The sequence below is a fragment of the Crassostrea angulata genome, chromosome 8 (genome assembly GCF_025612915.1).
Source record: "Crassostrea angulata isolate pt1a10 chromosome 8, ASM2561291v2, whole genome shotgun sequence".
Classification (NCBI taxonomy): domain Eukaryota; kingdom Metazoa; phylum Mollusca; class Bivalvia; order Ostreida; family Ostreidae; genus Magallana; species Magallana angulata.
In genome coordinates, this window is record NC_069118.1 from 21,016,408 (window position 1) to 21,030,721 (window position 14,314).

The 14,314-nt window shown below is 31.4% G+C and overlaps 1 protein-coding gene and 1 pseudogene across 1 annotated transcript; both read right to left on the reverse strand.

Annotated features, from left to right (window-relative positions):
- Window positions 1–820: 820 nt before the first annotated feature.
- LOC128160780 (uncharacterized protein DDB_G0280205-like) lies at window positions 821–2,935 on the reverse strand (annotated as a pseudogene).
- Window positions 2,936–8,119: 5,184 nt separating this feature from the next.
- LOC128159197 (uncharacterized) lies at window positions 8,120–9,876 on the reverse strand. Its single transcript, XM_052822258.1, has 4 exons — window positions 9,852–9,876; window positions 8,898–9,071; window positions 8,465–8,580; window positions 8,120–8,329 (listed from the first exon to the last, which is right to left on the reverse strand). Exons 1-4 carry the CDS (start codon window positions 9,874–9,876, stop codon window positions 8,120–8,122), a joined length of 525 nt encoding a protein of 174 aa, XP_052678218.1.
- Window positions 9,877–14,314: the final 4,438 nt, after the last annotated feature.

Sequence of the window (14,314 nt, forward strand, 5' to 3'; positions counted from 1 at the left end):
TATAATGAATTTGAAGCATTACCGAGCTTTTTTTTTACGATAAAATAATTTACATAGTCCAATTAAGACTTTAATTGGAATCATCGTTTTCTTCCCATTTTAATGATTTAAAAGAAAATACCAATACATTTAAATGTCATCCCTTTTGTGCCAACAGTAATTTACTAAATCGAAAACATATATCTTACGGAAATGGAGAATACTGCAACGTATTTAGAATTTCACTATTTTTCAACATTATCGGTTGTGGTATTTTAAAGTCGTTTGCATTACAAAAACCCCAAAAAACCTTTATATTTATCTATAGTCGGGCGCTTAAACCTAACAGAGAGGACATTTCAAAAGGCAACTTTAAATAAATACCCTTTTTGCCTTAGTATTAATGTATTTATGAATTTCGAGTATGAATGAATAAAAATGCATAATTATCTTGGGAAATTTAGAAAAGAACAGTATATATATTTTAAACGATCGAAAGACTTTTGAGTACGGATATTCACAGAATACATCCTAAACAAATACATTGTAGTAGTAATGTAAGGAAAATCATCAGGGAAAACATATAACCAAACGCTATCAATCTTGAAATTATAATACAGCATTTGAATAAAGCAATCATATTAGTTCCTCTCGAAAACAAAGCGTCTCAATGATTTGCAATTACATCCTAACTTTAAAAAAAAATCTTCATTAAGCTGGAAAATGTACAAGTGCACCATAATAACGTTTTACTTTTTAGTCTCTTACTGTAATTTAATTAACAACAACCTAAAAAAAATGATGGTGTATATGTTATTTTGCAGACAGCATGTATTGAAACATTATATTTCATCACTACCATTGTAGTGTAAGCTTTCATTTTTTCTAGAATTCACTACGCGTTGATAGAAATTGTGTTGTATTCATTGTCTTCCAAGGTAACGTGATGGTCCCCTGTATTCGTGTGGTTGTATGGATTTTCCATTAGACACTCGGCAGACATATTTCTTATACATGTACCATAATTTGATTCGTCTTCATTGCTAGGAAAGAATGCAAGGTGATAGTTGTCCTATTCCTCCACTTCTTCTCTTACATTTTCACCAAGATGATCATAGTCATCATCACTACATTCCTTATGAGGGTTTCTGCAGGATTTATCATTGGCAGAATTCGTAGAATTGACCACTGAATATTTTTCCGTTTTATCCAAAACAAAATAATTATTTTAAAATGATTGATTTTTATCACTCTTCTTGGAATGCTGGGGTAAACTAGGCTCATGTTGTGCATGGTTTGTTTCTGTAGTCTTCTTAGTTGGTCGTCTTCTCCTATTTAAAATAAATTGAGAAGAAACGCATGAAATTTACTCTTAAGAATACTTGCATTGTTTAACATTTACTAGTATATACTTTTCCACAAGTGAGATTTATCATTAACCAGACCAACGTTTATCAGTAACTTAATGATTTTTTATTTGAAATTACACTGAAAATGACATTACAATGAATTTTAATGAACTTACGTTGAGAAGCCTGTAGAAAATTTGCTTTGAAATCCATTTAAAAACTGATTCTACACATTTTAACAATATTCACCGACTAAATTGAAATAGTATTTTAATGAAAATGATTTCGAATATATTTCTTAAATGATAAGGTAAATTAAAAAAAAAAAATTACGTCATTATAGTAATCTTTCACCGTATGCGAAATGTTTTAAACTCCATCATTGATTTACGCTTAAAAGCCGGATGCAGCTGTATATACCTTTTCTATTAGAATATTTTAGACAGAAATGATAGAAGGATGACAAGAAGTAGTGCAATTAAGCCAAGAACGACAATAACGGTTAGTGGTACGGCCACCATTATTACGGTTGTGTTGCCTATGGAAGAAAATAATTGTGGATCTCTCATGATTTGCGATGGTGTATGATTTTTATCCAACTCGATGTGTGTTTTTTATCCACGAGCTTTGGTGAGGGAATAGTAAACACTCAATGAGTTGGGAAAAAAACATATAACATCGCAAATCATGAGATTCTATTTATCACATGTTTTCAACGTATTTTTTTTTAAAAATTCAATCTTCTCTGTAAATATAATAATTGTGAGCTGCACAACACATTTATCATTAGACGTCAACAACCTTACACACAGAAAAAAGTTCCTTAAAGATTTATAAACAAGTATTTCATTTTCTAACATATTAGCTATTAATTTAAGGAACAAATGAAACGGCATTAAATGCTTCACATTTATAACTCTACACTTTTAAATTAAATTATTCTGTTACTTTTTCATTTTACGTCAATCAGCCCTAAAGCTAGTTAATGTTAAATTATAACTTCACATGGCGTAAGAACACAGTGTAACATCAAACGTTTATCCCAGTGATATCCATCGCATATTGAAATAAACATGTGATAAATATAGCTATCATTTGATATTAGATTAACCTAGTTATAATCTGAACTAACATAAATAAAAAAAAACAAGGCAAAGAAAAAGAGAAATACCATATTGGTTCTTCATTATACTCTCCTTCTTGTTGTTTGTTCCAATCGCATCTTTTGAAACTTCATACATAGTGTGCTCAGTGGAAACAATTCCATGCGAAACAGTACGCGTGGCAGAACTATGAGGCGTAGGAGAAGCAGAAACAGTTTCATTCGGAGTACTACTTGTTTAAGTAAGTGTAGGAGCAGTAAAAATAAAATCGGTTCCATGCGGTGTAGTACTTGTGGTTGTACCTGTAGGAGTAGTAAAAGTGGAAACATTTCCATGCGGAGTAGTACTTGCTTTAGTACCTGTAGGAGAAGTAGAATTCAAAACATTTACATGGCAATTAATACTTGTGGTACTACCTGTAGGAGAAGTAGAGGTGGAAACAGTTCCATGCGGATGAGTACTTGTGGTTGTTCCAGTAGCAGTAGTAGGAGTGGGCCTTTGCATCTAAAAATGTATTTTTATATTTCCAGAGGTTTTTACAGAATGAAGTTCTGCCATTCAGTCAACTGAATAATAACGCAAATGATTGGAAAAGTGACGGAATATCAGAGCTATATATGCCATTGAGTCAGCTTTTAGTTTACATTTAGAAACATTTTAGTTGACTGAATAGCATATTCTCATCTTGTGTTTGTTATTATTAAACCATTAGTCAAATTTTGTTTATTGGTTCCTTATCTACAATGTCAATTTTTTTTTTCCACTGATAAAGCAAAAATATTTTGTTGTTTTTAATAATAATAAAAACGACAGGCGGCCTGAAATGTTCAGTTTCAAGTATTCCTTTTTGCTGTGTGTTAATCTCCATATTCTGCACTTGAGCGAAGTGTTTAATGACTAGAATTGTCGCTTCAAAAGTATTTGTAAAATAATTAAAACTTAATTTTTTGTATAAAGGAACTATTTTTTAACTTGTATTGGATTAAGAATACGGGTCAGATCTACAGTAAGCCGTTTAGAATGTAACTGTGGATATAGTTAGTTATTATTTTAAATATATTATTATCTTGCTTTTCCTTACTTAATTACTTTCAAAATACCACCTATACAAATCCTACGTAAAGGTAAGCACTTTAAAGGACTAAGTGCGGTTTTATGCAATTTTTGCCCCCCCCCCCCCCCAAATCAAAGTCTTAGAAAGAGCTTTAAAATAAGATGAAAGATAGTTAAAACCATTTTGGAAATAAAGGTGTAAAAGGTTATCACCACAGTGACGTCATAACGTCAAAATGGCGTCATGAATATTGCATTATTTTGATAAATTGATGTTTTGTAGCAAAATATGGGTGTTTTCCAATGGTTTTTCGACTGGGAAACATCGAGCGCAGGCTTGCTCAAGTACCATTTTTTAGTATAATATGTATAACTATCTGAAGTAAAACATATGTTAAAATTGCACTTGAGCAGACCTGCGCTCTATACTTCCGAATGCAAAATATAGAGCAAAAATGAGAATATCTTCATTTGTTTGCAACTTTGCGGGAATAAGGTCATTTAGATGACGTCATCGATAAAAAGCGAGTGAGCAATAATGACTAAAATCAAGATTAAAGTTATAGGCATCCTCTTTACCATGGTTTGTGAAGAATTCATTCTTATACGATACTATTTAAAATTGGTTGAAATCGGGGGCAGATATTTGACCAAACCGCACATAGTCCTTTGTTAAACATTTTGTTGTTTTGATTTCTGAGAAAAAGATTTTCTTTTTTTATTGCTTGACAGCCAAGCCTTTATTATGGCTTCATCTTACACCAAAGGATCATGATTTAAACATACTAAAATCTCTACATCCTGGGAATGCTTCCACATGGTTGACCAAATGGTTTTAAGATGATTTATAAAGATAGTTTTATGTATATATCTATGTATTGTGTGATTAAAGAAATAGTCCTTTTTTGACAATATAACTATTAGCAAACAATATATGCTGAATCAATGTATTCATAAATTATTTTATCAACAATAAAAAACAAATTAGACTGAAACTCATATTGATACACCACAATTGTAAACAATAATAGGACTCGAGCTTTGTTTACAAAACAAAGAATTCTAATCTCTGTAACTCGGTAGTTACTTGATATTTGACTTTTAGATTTTAACGAAACATTTAAAACATCTATATTGACCATTCTAGACCTTAAAAATGAAAAAAAATAAATTTAGAAAGAATTGAGCTCAAATCATGTGCAAGTCTCTTTAAAGAGTAGGGAGCCCTTTATTTGAACATATAAATGTTCCCTACATTCTATGATACTTTGAGCTAAAAGTCTAGTTAATGAATTTTGGCCGACTGGTTTTGGGAAAAAAGATAGAAATACGACAATAACAACAACAACAGACAAGGGAAAAACTTCCATAAACAAGGCTCATTTGAGTTTTCGTTCAGGTAATCTACAAAGTTGACGTGATTTAAATTAAATTCATGTGATTCATATTCGATACACTTTGACTTATACGCTAATATTCTCCAAAATTGTTATTATCTTGTAAATTATTCAATACATTTTTTTTAACATTCAATAAACATGAATTTTGTCTCTTGGAAGTATGATGGAATGTCAAGTCCTAGCTGTTTAAATAAAGCTACTGTTACCTGGGTTTTGTTAGAGCACTGAACAAATCGAAGAGAGAGAGAGAGAGAGAGAAAGAGAGAGAGAGAGAGAGAGAGAGAGAGAGGATTTACATGTACCATCGTAGCAGTAGCAACTATTTACAGCATTATTGCAAAACTATTTTTGTATTCAACTTAGAATATACATTTCAGCTGTATCTAGATATAGCTGTCATATTATTTTTACTTATTATAATTTTGCCACCTTCATTGCGCAGCAAAAAATTAAAACTTAGTAAATTATAAATTATATACTTTGTGCAATTATTATTGTATGTAACCTACGTGTACTGCTCAGTAGTCTGTATACGGTAATTATCCGTGATTTTTTCAGTACAATGGCAACTGATGAGTGGAACTGTTTCTTAAATTCACACTTACTATATATGACTTACATTTCTCGAAAATACAAATTAAAATACATGCATAACTATTCCAAGCAATTTGCATATCTCATTCAAGACACCAACAGTCCTAAATAATAATACCCTAACTAGAGGATTATTTTTAATAATCACATGAGAGGGTGTCGAACAAATATCTTTAATAATGATCGGTCAATGAAATTATATCGAAGGTTTGGGTCAGTCAACCATAAACGCAATTTAACCACAGTTCACAAGAAGTAAATAAACATTTTTTTAAAGCATCATTTCCAAAATATGCGTGCACATATTTTAGCTATAGATTATGATACAAATGCATGCTTTACAGGAAATTCTTAGATAAATATTAATATAACGCTGCAACTACTACAGCAGGAGTCAACGGGTGACTGGTTAGAGAATGGGAAATTAACAAGCTCATTACAAACGGTATCGGTGGTAACACTCCTGAAATGAAGCCAAAGTTTAATACATTATGCTTGTTACAATGTATACATTCTATTTTTAAATCAATTTTTGCGGTTAATGTAATCGCAGAAATTGGAAACAGAATATATTTTGATACCTTTTTGAATCTAAAACGCAAAAATATAGGGCCGCAGAAAATACCCGTTTATATACGGTAAATAAGTGAAAGGTGCTTTGTGAATCGCCGTACCTCCAAAAACACAAAGTAGTTAATTTCATCACAGTCAACAAAAGTACAGTTATAATTTTTGCATTGTTTAAAACACTTTCTTGGATACTACGATGCGTTTCTTGTAATCTGTACTATGTCATCCTTCACTATAAAGGAAAATACAGAATATGTTACATTATGATAAAAGTAATTTTTGCGTTTGTTAAGTACAAATTATGTGTTCTCTGACTTCAAAATAATTTAATTATATTTATACTTTTTGGATAATAAAATGCTTCAAAGGAGTTTGAATAATTCAAGCTGTTTCGTTTCTGCATGCTTTTCAGATTTATTATTACTAAAAAATATGAAAACTTACTGTGCTTAGTTCTATGGCCATATTATGTACTATATGATGAATATACAGTTCTAGGAATATAAATGCCGACCTGATCGTTTATCATTCTTTACTTGCATTTGTCATTGGCAGTGCCTAAGTTGGGTATTCTTATACCTAAGTCAAGAACGAGAAGAGTGGCTATTAATGACAATTTACCTAAAACTTAAAGGCTGGTAGAAGTGACTATGGTATGTCTTAAGTATTGCATGCACAGACGTCTGACGTTAAGAGAAGTCTTGTCAATAAGTGATGTTAGCAAATCTTCGGTTTTTCAATATCCTCACTGAAGAATTCTGTATAAGTCGTGTTTGCGCAAGATGGGTGCCCAGACTTTTATCCGATGAGCACAAACAAGACGAATGCAGACAAGCAAGGCATTCATACGGAATTTCAAAAGAGAAGGAGAGAAGTGGCTACGGACGAACTTGGTTGCATCATTTTGATCCACATACAAAAACATAATCCAGCATTTGGAAACACCGGGGTTCTCCAGCACCGAAAAAGGCAAAGGTTGCAAATTCCGTGGGTAAACGAATGTACATATTCTTTACTGATCGACACGGAATGATTTTGGTCCACACTGTATCCTCTGGCCAGACGGTAAATGCTGCATACTACTTTCAGGTAAAAAACTACCCATTTCATCGTATTTAAATAGTAATAACAGATTATAAAACATTCAATTTGTTGCATTTAGCATACCGTAATTCATGAAACTAATACCCGGACATTCTAATCTTAATTTTTATTTATTTAATTATTATATATAAATAAATTCACATATTCTAAAGCTTCATACAGTGTTCCAAACGAAACATTGGTAGTATTCATTACAGGTGTTACACCGCGATTTAGTAAGGGCAATGATGAAAAAACGCAATGCCATGGCTGTAGACCTTGGGAAATGTCATTCTACACCAAGATATTGCAACTGCACACACGGCAGCTTCCACGTGTCTGGAAATCGAACTCCTAGGATTCGGTCTTCTTGAACACCCGTCATATAGTCCGGATTTTGCTCAGATGGGTTTTGCAATTTTTCCATTCATCAAATCACAGCTAAGAGGAGCTAGATTTGAGGATTCTGATGAAATTAAATATGTAACTGGAATCATTGTATCTAAAATCGTTTGTAAGTGGTATTTAGATGTGTTCGATTCATGGCTAAGAAGGTGTGGGAAGTGTTTGCAGTGCAGAGGTGACTACGTTGAAAACTAACAGAAAACAACGCGCTACGTACGACGTTAAAAACGTTGTGTAACTTGCGGACTGTACAGGCAATGTTTTTGTAGTAATAACTAAATAATAAGAATGTACATTGCTCTGATTTTTAAACATATTTTTTAATTAAGTCTATATTAGAATGTTCTAATACTTTCCTAAATATAGCGTTGTTATTTAGAATGAAATTACAGTTGTCCGCATACTTTTTGACAACGCTCGATTTATCCAACTAGTGGTATCAAGGAGAAAGTGACTGCAAATATTCAGATATATTTTCTTTTTTGTTATACTATCATGAAGACAAAAAGTGATACGTCTAACACTAAGAACAACTTGTCTGAGTTGTGAATGACTGTAAAGCAATTCTACATTCTCTTAAAGTTCAACACTTACTTGTTATAGTATCTTCTTTTGAAATTGATTGAGTTGTTCTGGAAAAGATTGCTCCGTGTGATAGTGTTTGCTTCTTATATATGCTAACTAATTTGTTATATGTTATCCTCCTTAATCTGACTCTTTTTTCAGTAACATTTGGTATCACAGTTTGTGTAATGGTTTTCAAAACTGAAGGGTGGGCAGTAGATAACACATTCTAAACAAAGAAAATCAAACGTGAAAACAAAACCCCGGGAAAAACTAAAAACTTCTTTATTGTCTTTCTTACATGTATTAATGATAATTATAACTGAATATCAATGCACAAAAATCTCTGTTTGCATAGACTGACCTTAGTACAATACATGGTGTTTAATTGACTTTTACAGTTTGCAAATAGACATCCCTGTTCTGTACACTGTTCACAGAACAAAATATTTCTTTGATCGTTTTTTGACAATTTCTTCCCTAGAAAAAAACATTATGATATAAACATTGTATCTCAACTTTCATAACTGAGTCCGATTTGAAAACTAACCAAGACATTTTAACTCAAATGTTTGGTGACGGTAAGATTAAAATCCTGAAAATTTGTATATTTATCAAAAACACTAAACCTCAGCCCTTCACCCCCCCCCCCCCCAAAAAAAACCCAACAACACAAACAAAACAAAACAAAACAAATAACACCCCACAATTAAATAAGGATTGTTTGAAGAGCCTGCGTTTAGAAGTTTGCTTTTGCACAAGATCTTGTTTCAGATGAATGTATGAAAAGTTTTTACCTCTATCAAAACTCGTGTATATTTGAGTGGTTAATTCAATGAAACACGTGTCTCTATAGTGGTCATATGCTGAGTTGCATTCTGTCTCATCCGTCAATAAGAATTTAACTTGTTCTTCTTTATGATAGCAGTTTGCATTACTATCATTGCAAATCACATCAGGCATACCTTTTTCTAAAAAAAAAGGACAAATATAAAATTAGGCATTTTTTCTAAATTAGCAGATGAGAAACTTGGGTTGAAGTAAACATTTATTATGTTAGCTTTTGGAGGAGAAAAATGGCATAAACCAAATCTGGTAACACTTTTTTCATATCAATGGGGCTCACATTTTTTAAAGTTACACCAGTCACGATATGTTTTGTAATGAAAATGAAGAAAAGGTTTTTAAAAAAGGTTCGTTATTTTTTCAGCTCAAGGAGAATTTAAGAACAATAGATTAAACAAGAGGCCAAGGGGCCACATATCCTGAGCAACAATAGTCATACATGTAACTGATTATACCTATTTCGTATCAAAAATAAATCTGAACAATTTAGTTTTTCAAGTTTTCTTTTTATGTTCTGATGATAAACATTGAAAACCTTTTGTTCTTTCAGATTTTTAAATGAAAATGTTTTAAGATTTTCTAACCATGGTAAAATTCAACGCCCTCTCCGTTGTGGCTCATTCCTACCACCGGGCCATTATCATAATTTTTAATTACATGAATTTCCAGTTGAAAGAAAGCTTGTCACTTCATTTTAACAAATTTGAATTTCCCTACACTAATGATGTTTCGTTTGGTTTACTTGTAATTGGTCCATTGGTTGTGGAAAAGAAGGCAAAATGTAAAACGTTTACAGACAGGCAGACGAAAGTCGGACAATAAGTGAACAGAATAGCTATTTTAAGCTCAAGTGAGCTTATTATGCCTGTAAATATTAATAAAATGCTGAGTTAAAATCAACTTACCCGATACAAACACACTGTATGCCATACCTCCTCCACACTCCAAAGAATTATTCGGAAAATTGTTTATTAAACAGCGTTGATGGTCGTTCTGACAGACAAATACATTTTCCTTTCTATATTTATCAATGCAAAGAAAATAATTTTTTATCAATGCAAATAAAAACATTTTTCCAATATTCAGTGAATTATGTCAATTGTTTTTTAAAAACATCATTAAATAAAGCAGATCAGAGTCAAAAAATGTTCAGGGGCTACACAAATATTTCTACAAAAAGTTTTTCTACTAAAATATGAGTTATTTGATTTCCTATTCTTTTAAAAAGGCGGTATGGATACAAGTAATAAGATTTTATAAGATAATTGATCTTTTAATTTGCAATACTCTCGTCATAGCTCTAGGTACAAGTTATCTGTTTGAAAATATTAACAGTTTGAATTTTTACAGCTTATTTTTTCCATGCAATGAATTAATTAATGTAAAAATGCCCTAAATGAAACACCAATTTAGGTGTCAGGTCCCCATCCGTCGGCACACGTGGTTCATGGTGGCAATTATTGTTACACTATTTTTTCACAATAAATTTTCAAATGATTAGAAAAAATTAAAAAAGATTTGAAGAACATTTATAAATACCTTTATACCAAAAAATAAAAGTTTGTTAGATTTATTGTCTTCCATACAGAATTCTTGACAAATTCCAGCTGATGGGAGATGCAAATTAAAGGTTTTAGCTTCTGTAATATCAGTTCTGTGGTAACATCCTTAAAATTAAAAAGGAATAAAAAATGTATTTGCGTAGATAACAATTTATCTTGTAACTTTACTGTAAGATGTTAAAGAATAAATGTATTCTTTATACTATTTCTTCAAGTAAAATGTGACGGAAACATCAGAATTATATACGTTATAACAAAGAGTATTAGTAAATATTTTAATCTGATGCTTCCTAAGGAAAGTCATTTGAAAAGAACTGTGTAAACTTATAAAAAATACAGTTCTGTATACTTATAGTATGAATATAACATGACAAATTAAATGCTGTCATTAAATTTGTAAAATTCAAATTCAGATTTCATTTTATGTATTAAAATAGACAAGGGAATGTTATATTAAGTTGAACATTTAAATAACGTTAAATTTTACTAATCTTTTTAGTAAACTTTACTTAAGGTTTGTACAAGATTTTAAATACATTAGATACTGTTTGGATACAGTGTTTTTAAACGAAACCAACCATTGTGTGTACGTTACTGTATTTACCATATTTGCCGATCCAGTCAGACTGACGTTTGTAGTACTTGGTCCAGTATGGTTTTTGGTGATGAGTCGCTGAGGGCATTTGTAGTCCAAGTTGACGACATTTGTTTTGAATGTCAAACCAACTCATGGCATATGCATTTAACACCATTGCTAAAACTATAAACTCATATATATTTTACTAGTTACGTTTTCTATATAAAACATGTATATGAGTAATCAAACTGTGCTCAGAAAAACGATCGAAAATTATTACACAATCTAATTAGTTTTGAAGTAATAATATCATAGCAATTTTTGATAAACACAAACAAGTGAACATAAGAATATTTCAAGCGTGACTGAATTTTAGTAATATTGCCTAATCATATCAGCTATATCAACATATTATTTAGTTTTCTTCCGCGACTAAAAATATGGTGCAAGAAACCTTTTTGAAAGAAGACAGTCTTTTTCATTGACGAATAGATAGGATTTAACGATTATTTTCCATTAGAACAGTACCGAACAGATCGAACCTAACAGAAAGTAAACCCCAACAAAACCCACGGGTTAGTTTCTGAGTTTTCTTTTGTTTTACTACGTGTATACCCAATGTAACCCCGAGTGGACCAAAATTTTCAAAAAGTCAACCCAAAGTAGACCCAGAAAGTAAACCCGGGGTTTACTTGGTGTTTACTCTGGTATAAGGTTGGGTCTGATCGGTACTGTACATATCAATTGGTTATGTTAGTTTAAACGTTTTCCTTAATCGTAGAATAAAAATTACTCAAAACACTTGACGACGTTTATATTTATGCTCATTGCACATGAAAATGCTGAGTGTATTCAAAGGATATTGATCGTCTTAGTTTTCCAATTCAAACCTAAGGGGAAATACACACTGGTTGTAAATATTTTTATATGAATAAAATAATTGACCTGTACAAATTTGTGACATCAAGAGTAGAAACCCCATTTTTTATCTGAAAGAAAACAAAGGTTACACGATAATGTTATGACTATAAGGAAACATAAGATTGCAAGTTATTTGATTCAAACGTAGGTGTTTTAATTGATCTAAAATGATACCTTGTGCTGCAAATTGTTATTTCCTAAGCAAGCTTGTTAAAAACGAAATAGATTTACTGAATGTTGTATTTACTTCCGCAGAAAAAAATCTAATTGTTTAGTCTCTATATGTGTTACAACGCTCATTCTATACTAAATACAAAAAAGCAAGGCTCATTAAAAGCAAGATATGCATTGTAAAGTAGCTTTATCAAACCATGATATCTTTGAACAATTAGTTTAGAAAAATGCTTTTAATCATATTAATAAAAAAATGTAAATAGTTGCTATAGCTTCATGTGCTAAACACATGAAAACATTCACAATAAAGAAGAAAGTATTATGTATGAAATCAGAAAAACAGTCTTAATTCGTTATTTTTTCTAAACAGCTGCAACTTTGGTTTTCATACAAAACTTTATTCTACAAAAAATCGTATACAAAATATAATGTTAATTCTTTTTTGCACCTATTATTGTCGCTTAGATTGATACAATGTATGCCCAAAATCACACAACGGTTGTTTTTCCTAGACTATTTACAGGTTAGTACCCGTTTTTGTAAGATGGGTCGCAGGTTTACCCACAAAAAAAATCTCACGGGAAAACATACCCTGAAAATTTGTCAAACCGTTCTTTTAGATTTACGCTCATTATTTTAATTAATTTATCGCCTACGCTATTTTCATGCAATACTGCCTGGAAGTTGGTATTGTTGATGATGCTGTTTTAGCGCTTTTCTAATAAATATATTGGAAATGAGCATTTTTTGAAATGGAGTTATTTTGAGAAATCGCAATTAACTGATAAACAATTTACACAAATTTATCAATTGTTTCTGTGCGTAAAAAAAGTGTCAAGAGTACGACGCCATTTTTTATAACCTGTTCCACTTATTAAGTTATAAAAATTATTCAAATATAAAATTTAGACTGCTGATCTTAAATCTAGAAACTTATATTTCTAAAGAAGCTTTATTGGAAAATATGAAAGTTTATAAAGGAGATTAAAAAAGCATATTTGTATTATGAATTCGAATTTTCCATGGGTGGTGGGTATAGCTTCTCGTGTACCATCGGTTTGTATTGTTGATGTAGTATTAAGACATTAAAAAAAAGAAATAAATCTGTTTTGGTGCTATTAAAATATTCATATGAGATGCCCAATTTTGCCATAAATCGGAGAATGCAGAGCATAATACTTTTAATATTTAAAATTCAGAGGAAGGGTGCACGTGGTAGCAAAGTGGTAAGTATGTGCAAGATTTTACTGTTCCTCATTTCTCATTTCCACATTTTCTGTGTGGAAATATTATAGGAAATGTACATGAAAAAAAAACTCAAATAGTTTCAAATCTAGAAAGCTGATGAGATTCGTAAGCTTCAAACTTATATTTTGCGTACAAAGATCTTCACAACTTATTTAGAAAATATAATTCCCTGGCTTTGCTCGTCCTTTTTTTCGGTCAAAATAGAAAGGACATAATATATATAAATACTTGTCATGCTTTTCATTTAAAGAATTATTACCGAAGCAGAGGACCAAACATTTTGTAGTCGATCCATTTCTCTCTCTCTCTCTCTCTCTCTCTCTCTCTCTCTCTCTCTCTCTCTCTCTCTCTCTCTCTCTCTCTCTCTGACGTTTGAAGTTACATGACCTAGCTTTTATGAACAGTTTCACATAGATTTGAAAGTAACGCTCAAATTCTTGCTGATAATCTACGTAGTTTTAATGCATTCATTTTTAACTTATAATTCGTACATGAGAACTAGATATGAATAACTACTGTTATATTTACACCAGAGATGACATAGATCTAAATCGCATAATTTTTTATCACTCAGAGCATTTGGCGTTAGAAAAAGTGAAGCGAGCAACCTTGAGATGTCCTTGTTATGACGTCATAAACGAATTTGCACAAAACGGCTACTCGAGTTTTCTAAGTTGCGTACAGAATTTGATGACGAAAACAAGCTACCTTATTTTATATAAATCGAGTTAAACTCTCATAATATTTTACGAAAGTATTCAGCGCATGCATTTAAAAGCCTTAAAAAATGTCAACGTACCATTTCAGGTCTGTCACAGTGTCTGCTAAATACATGTATCTCATTATAAAGAGGAAACACTCTATATAAAAAGGAAATTTTTATCAG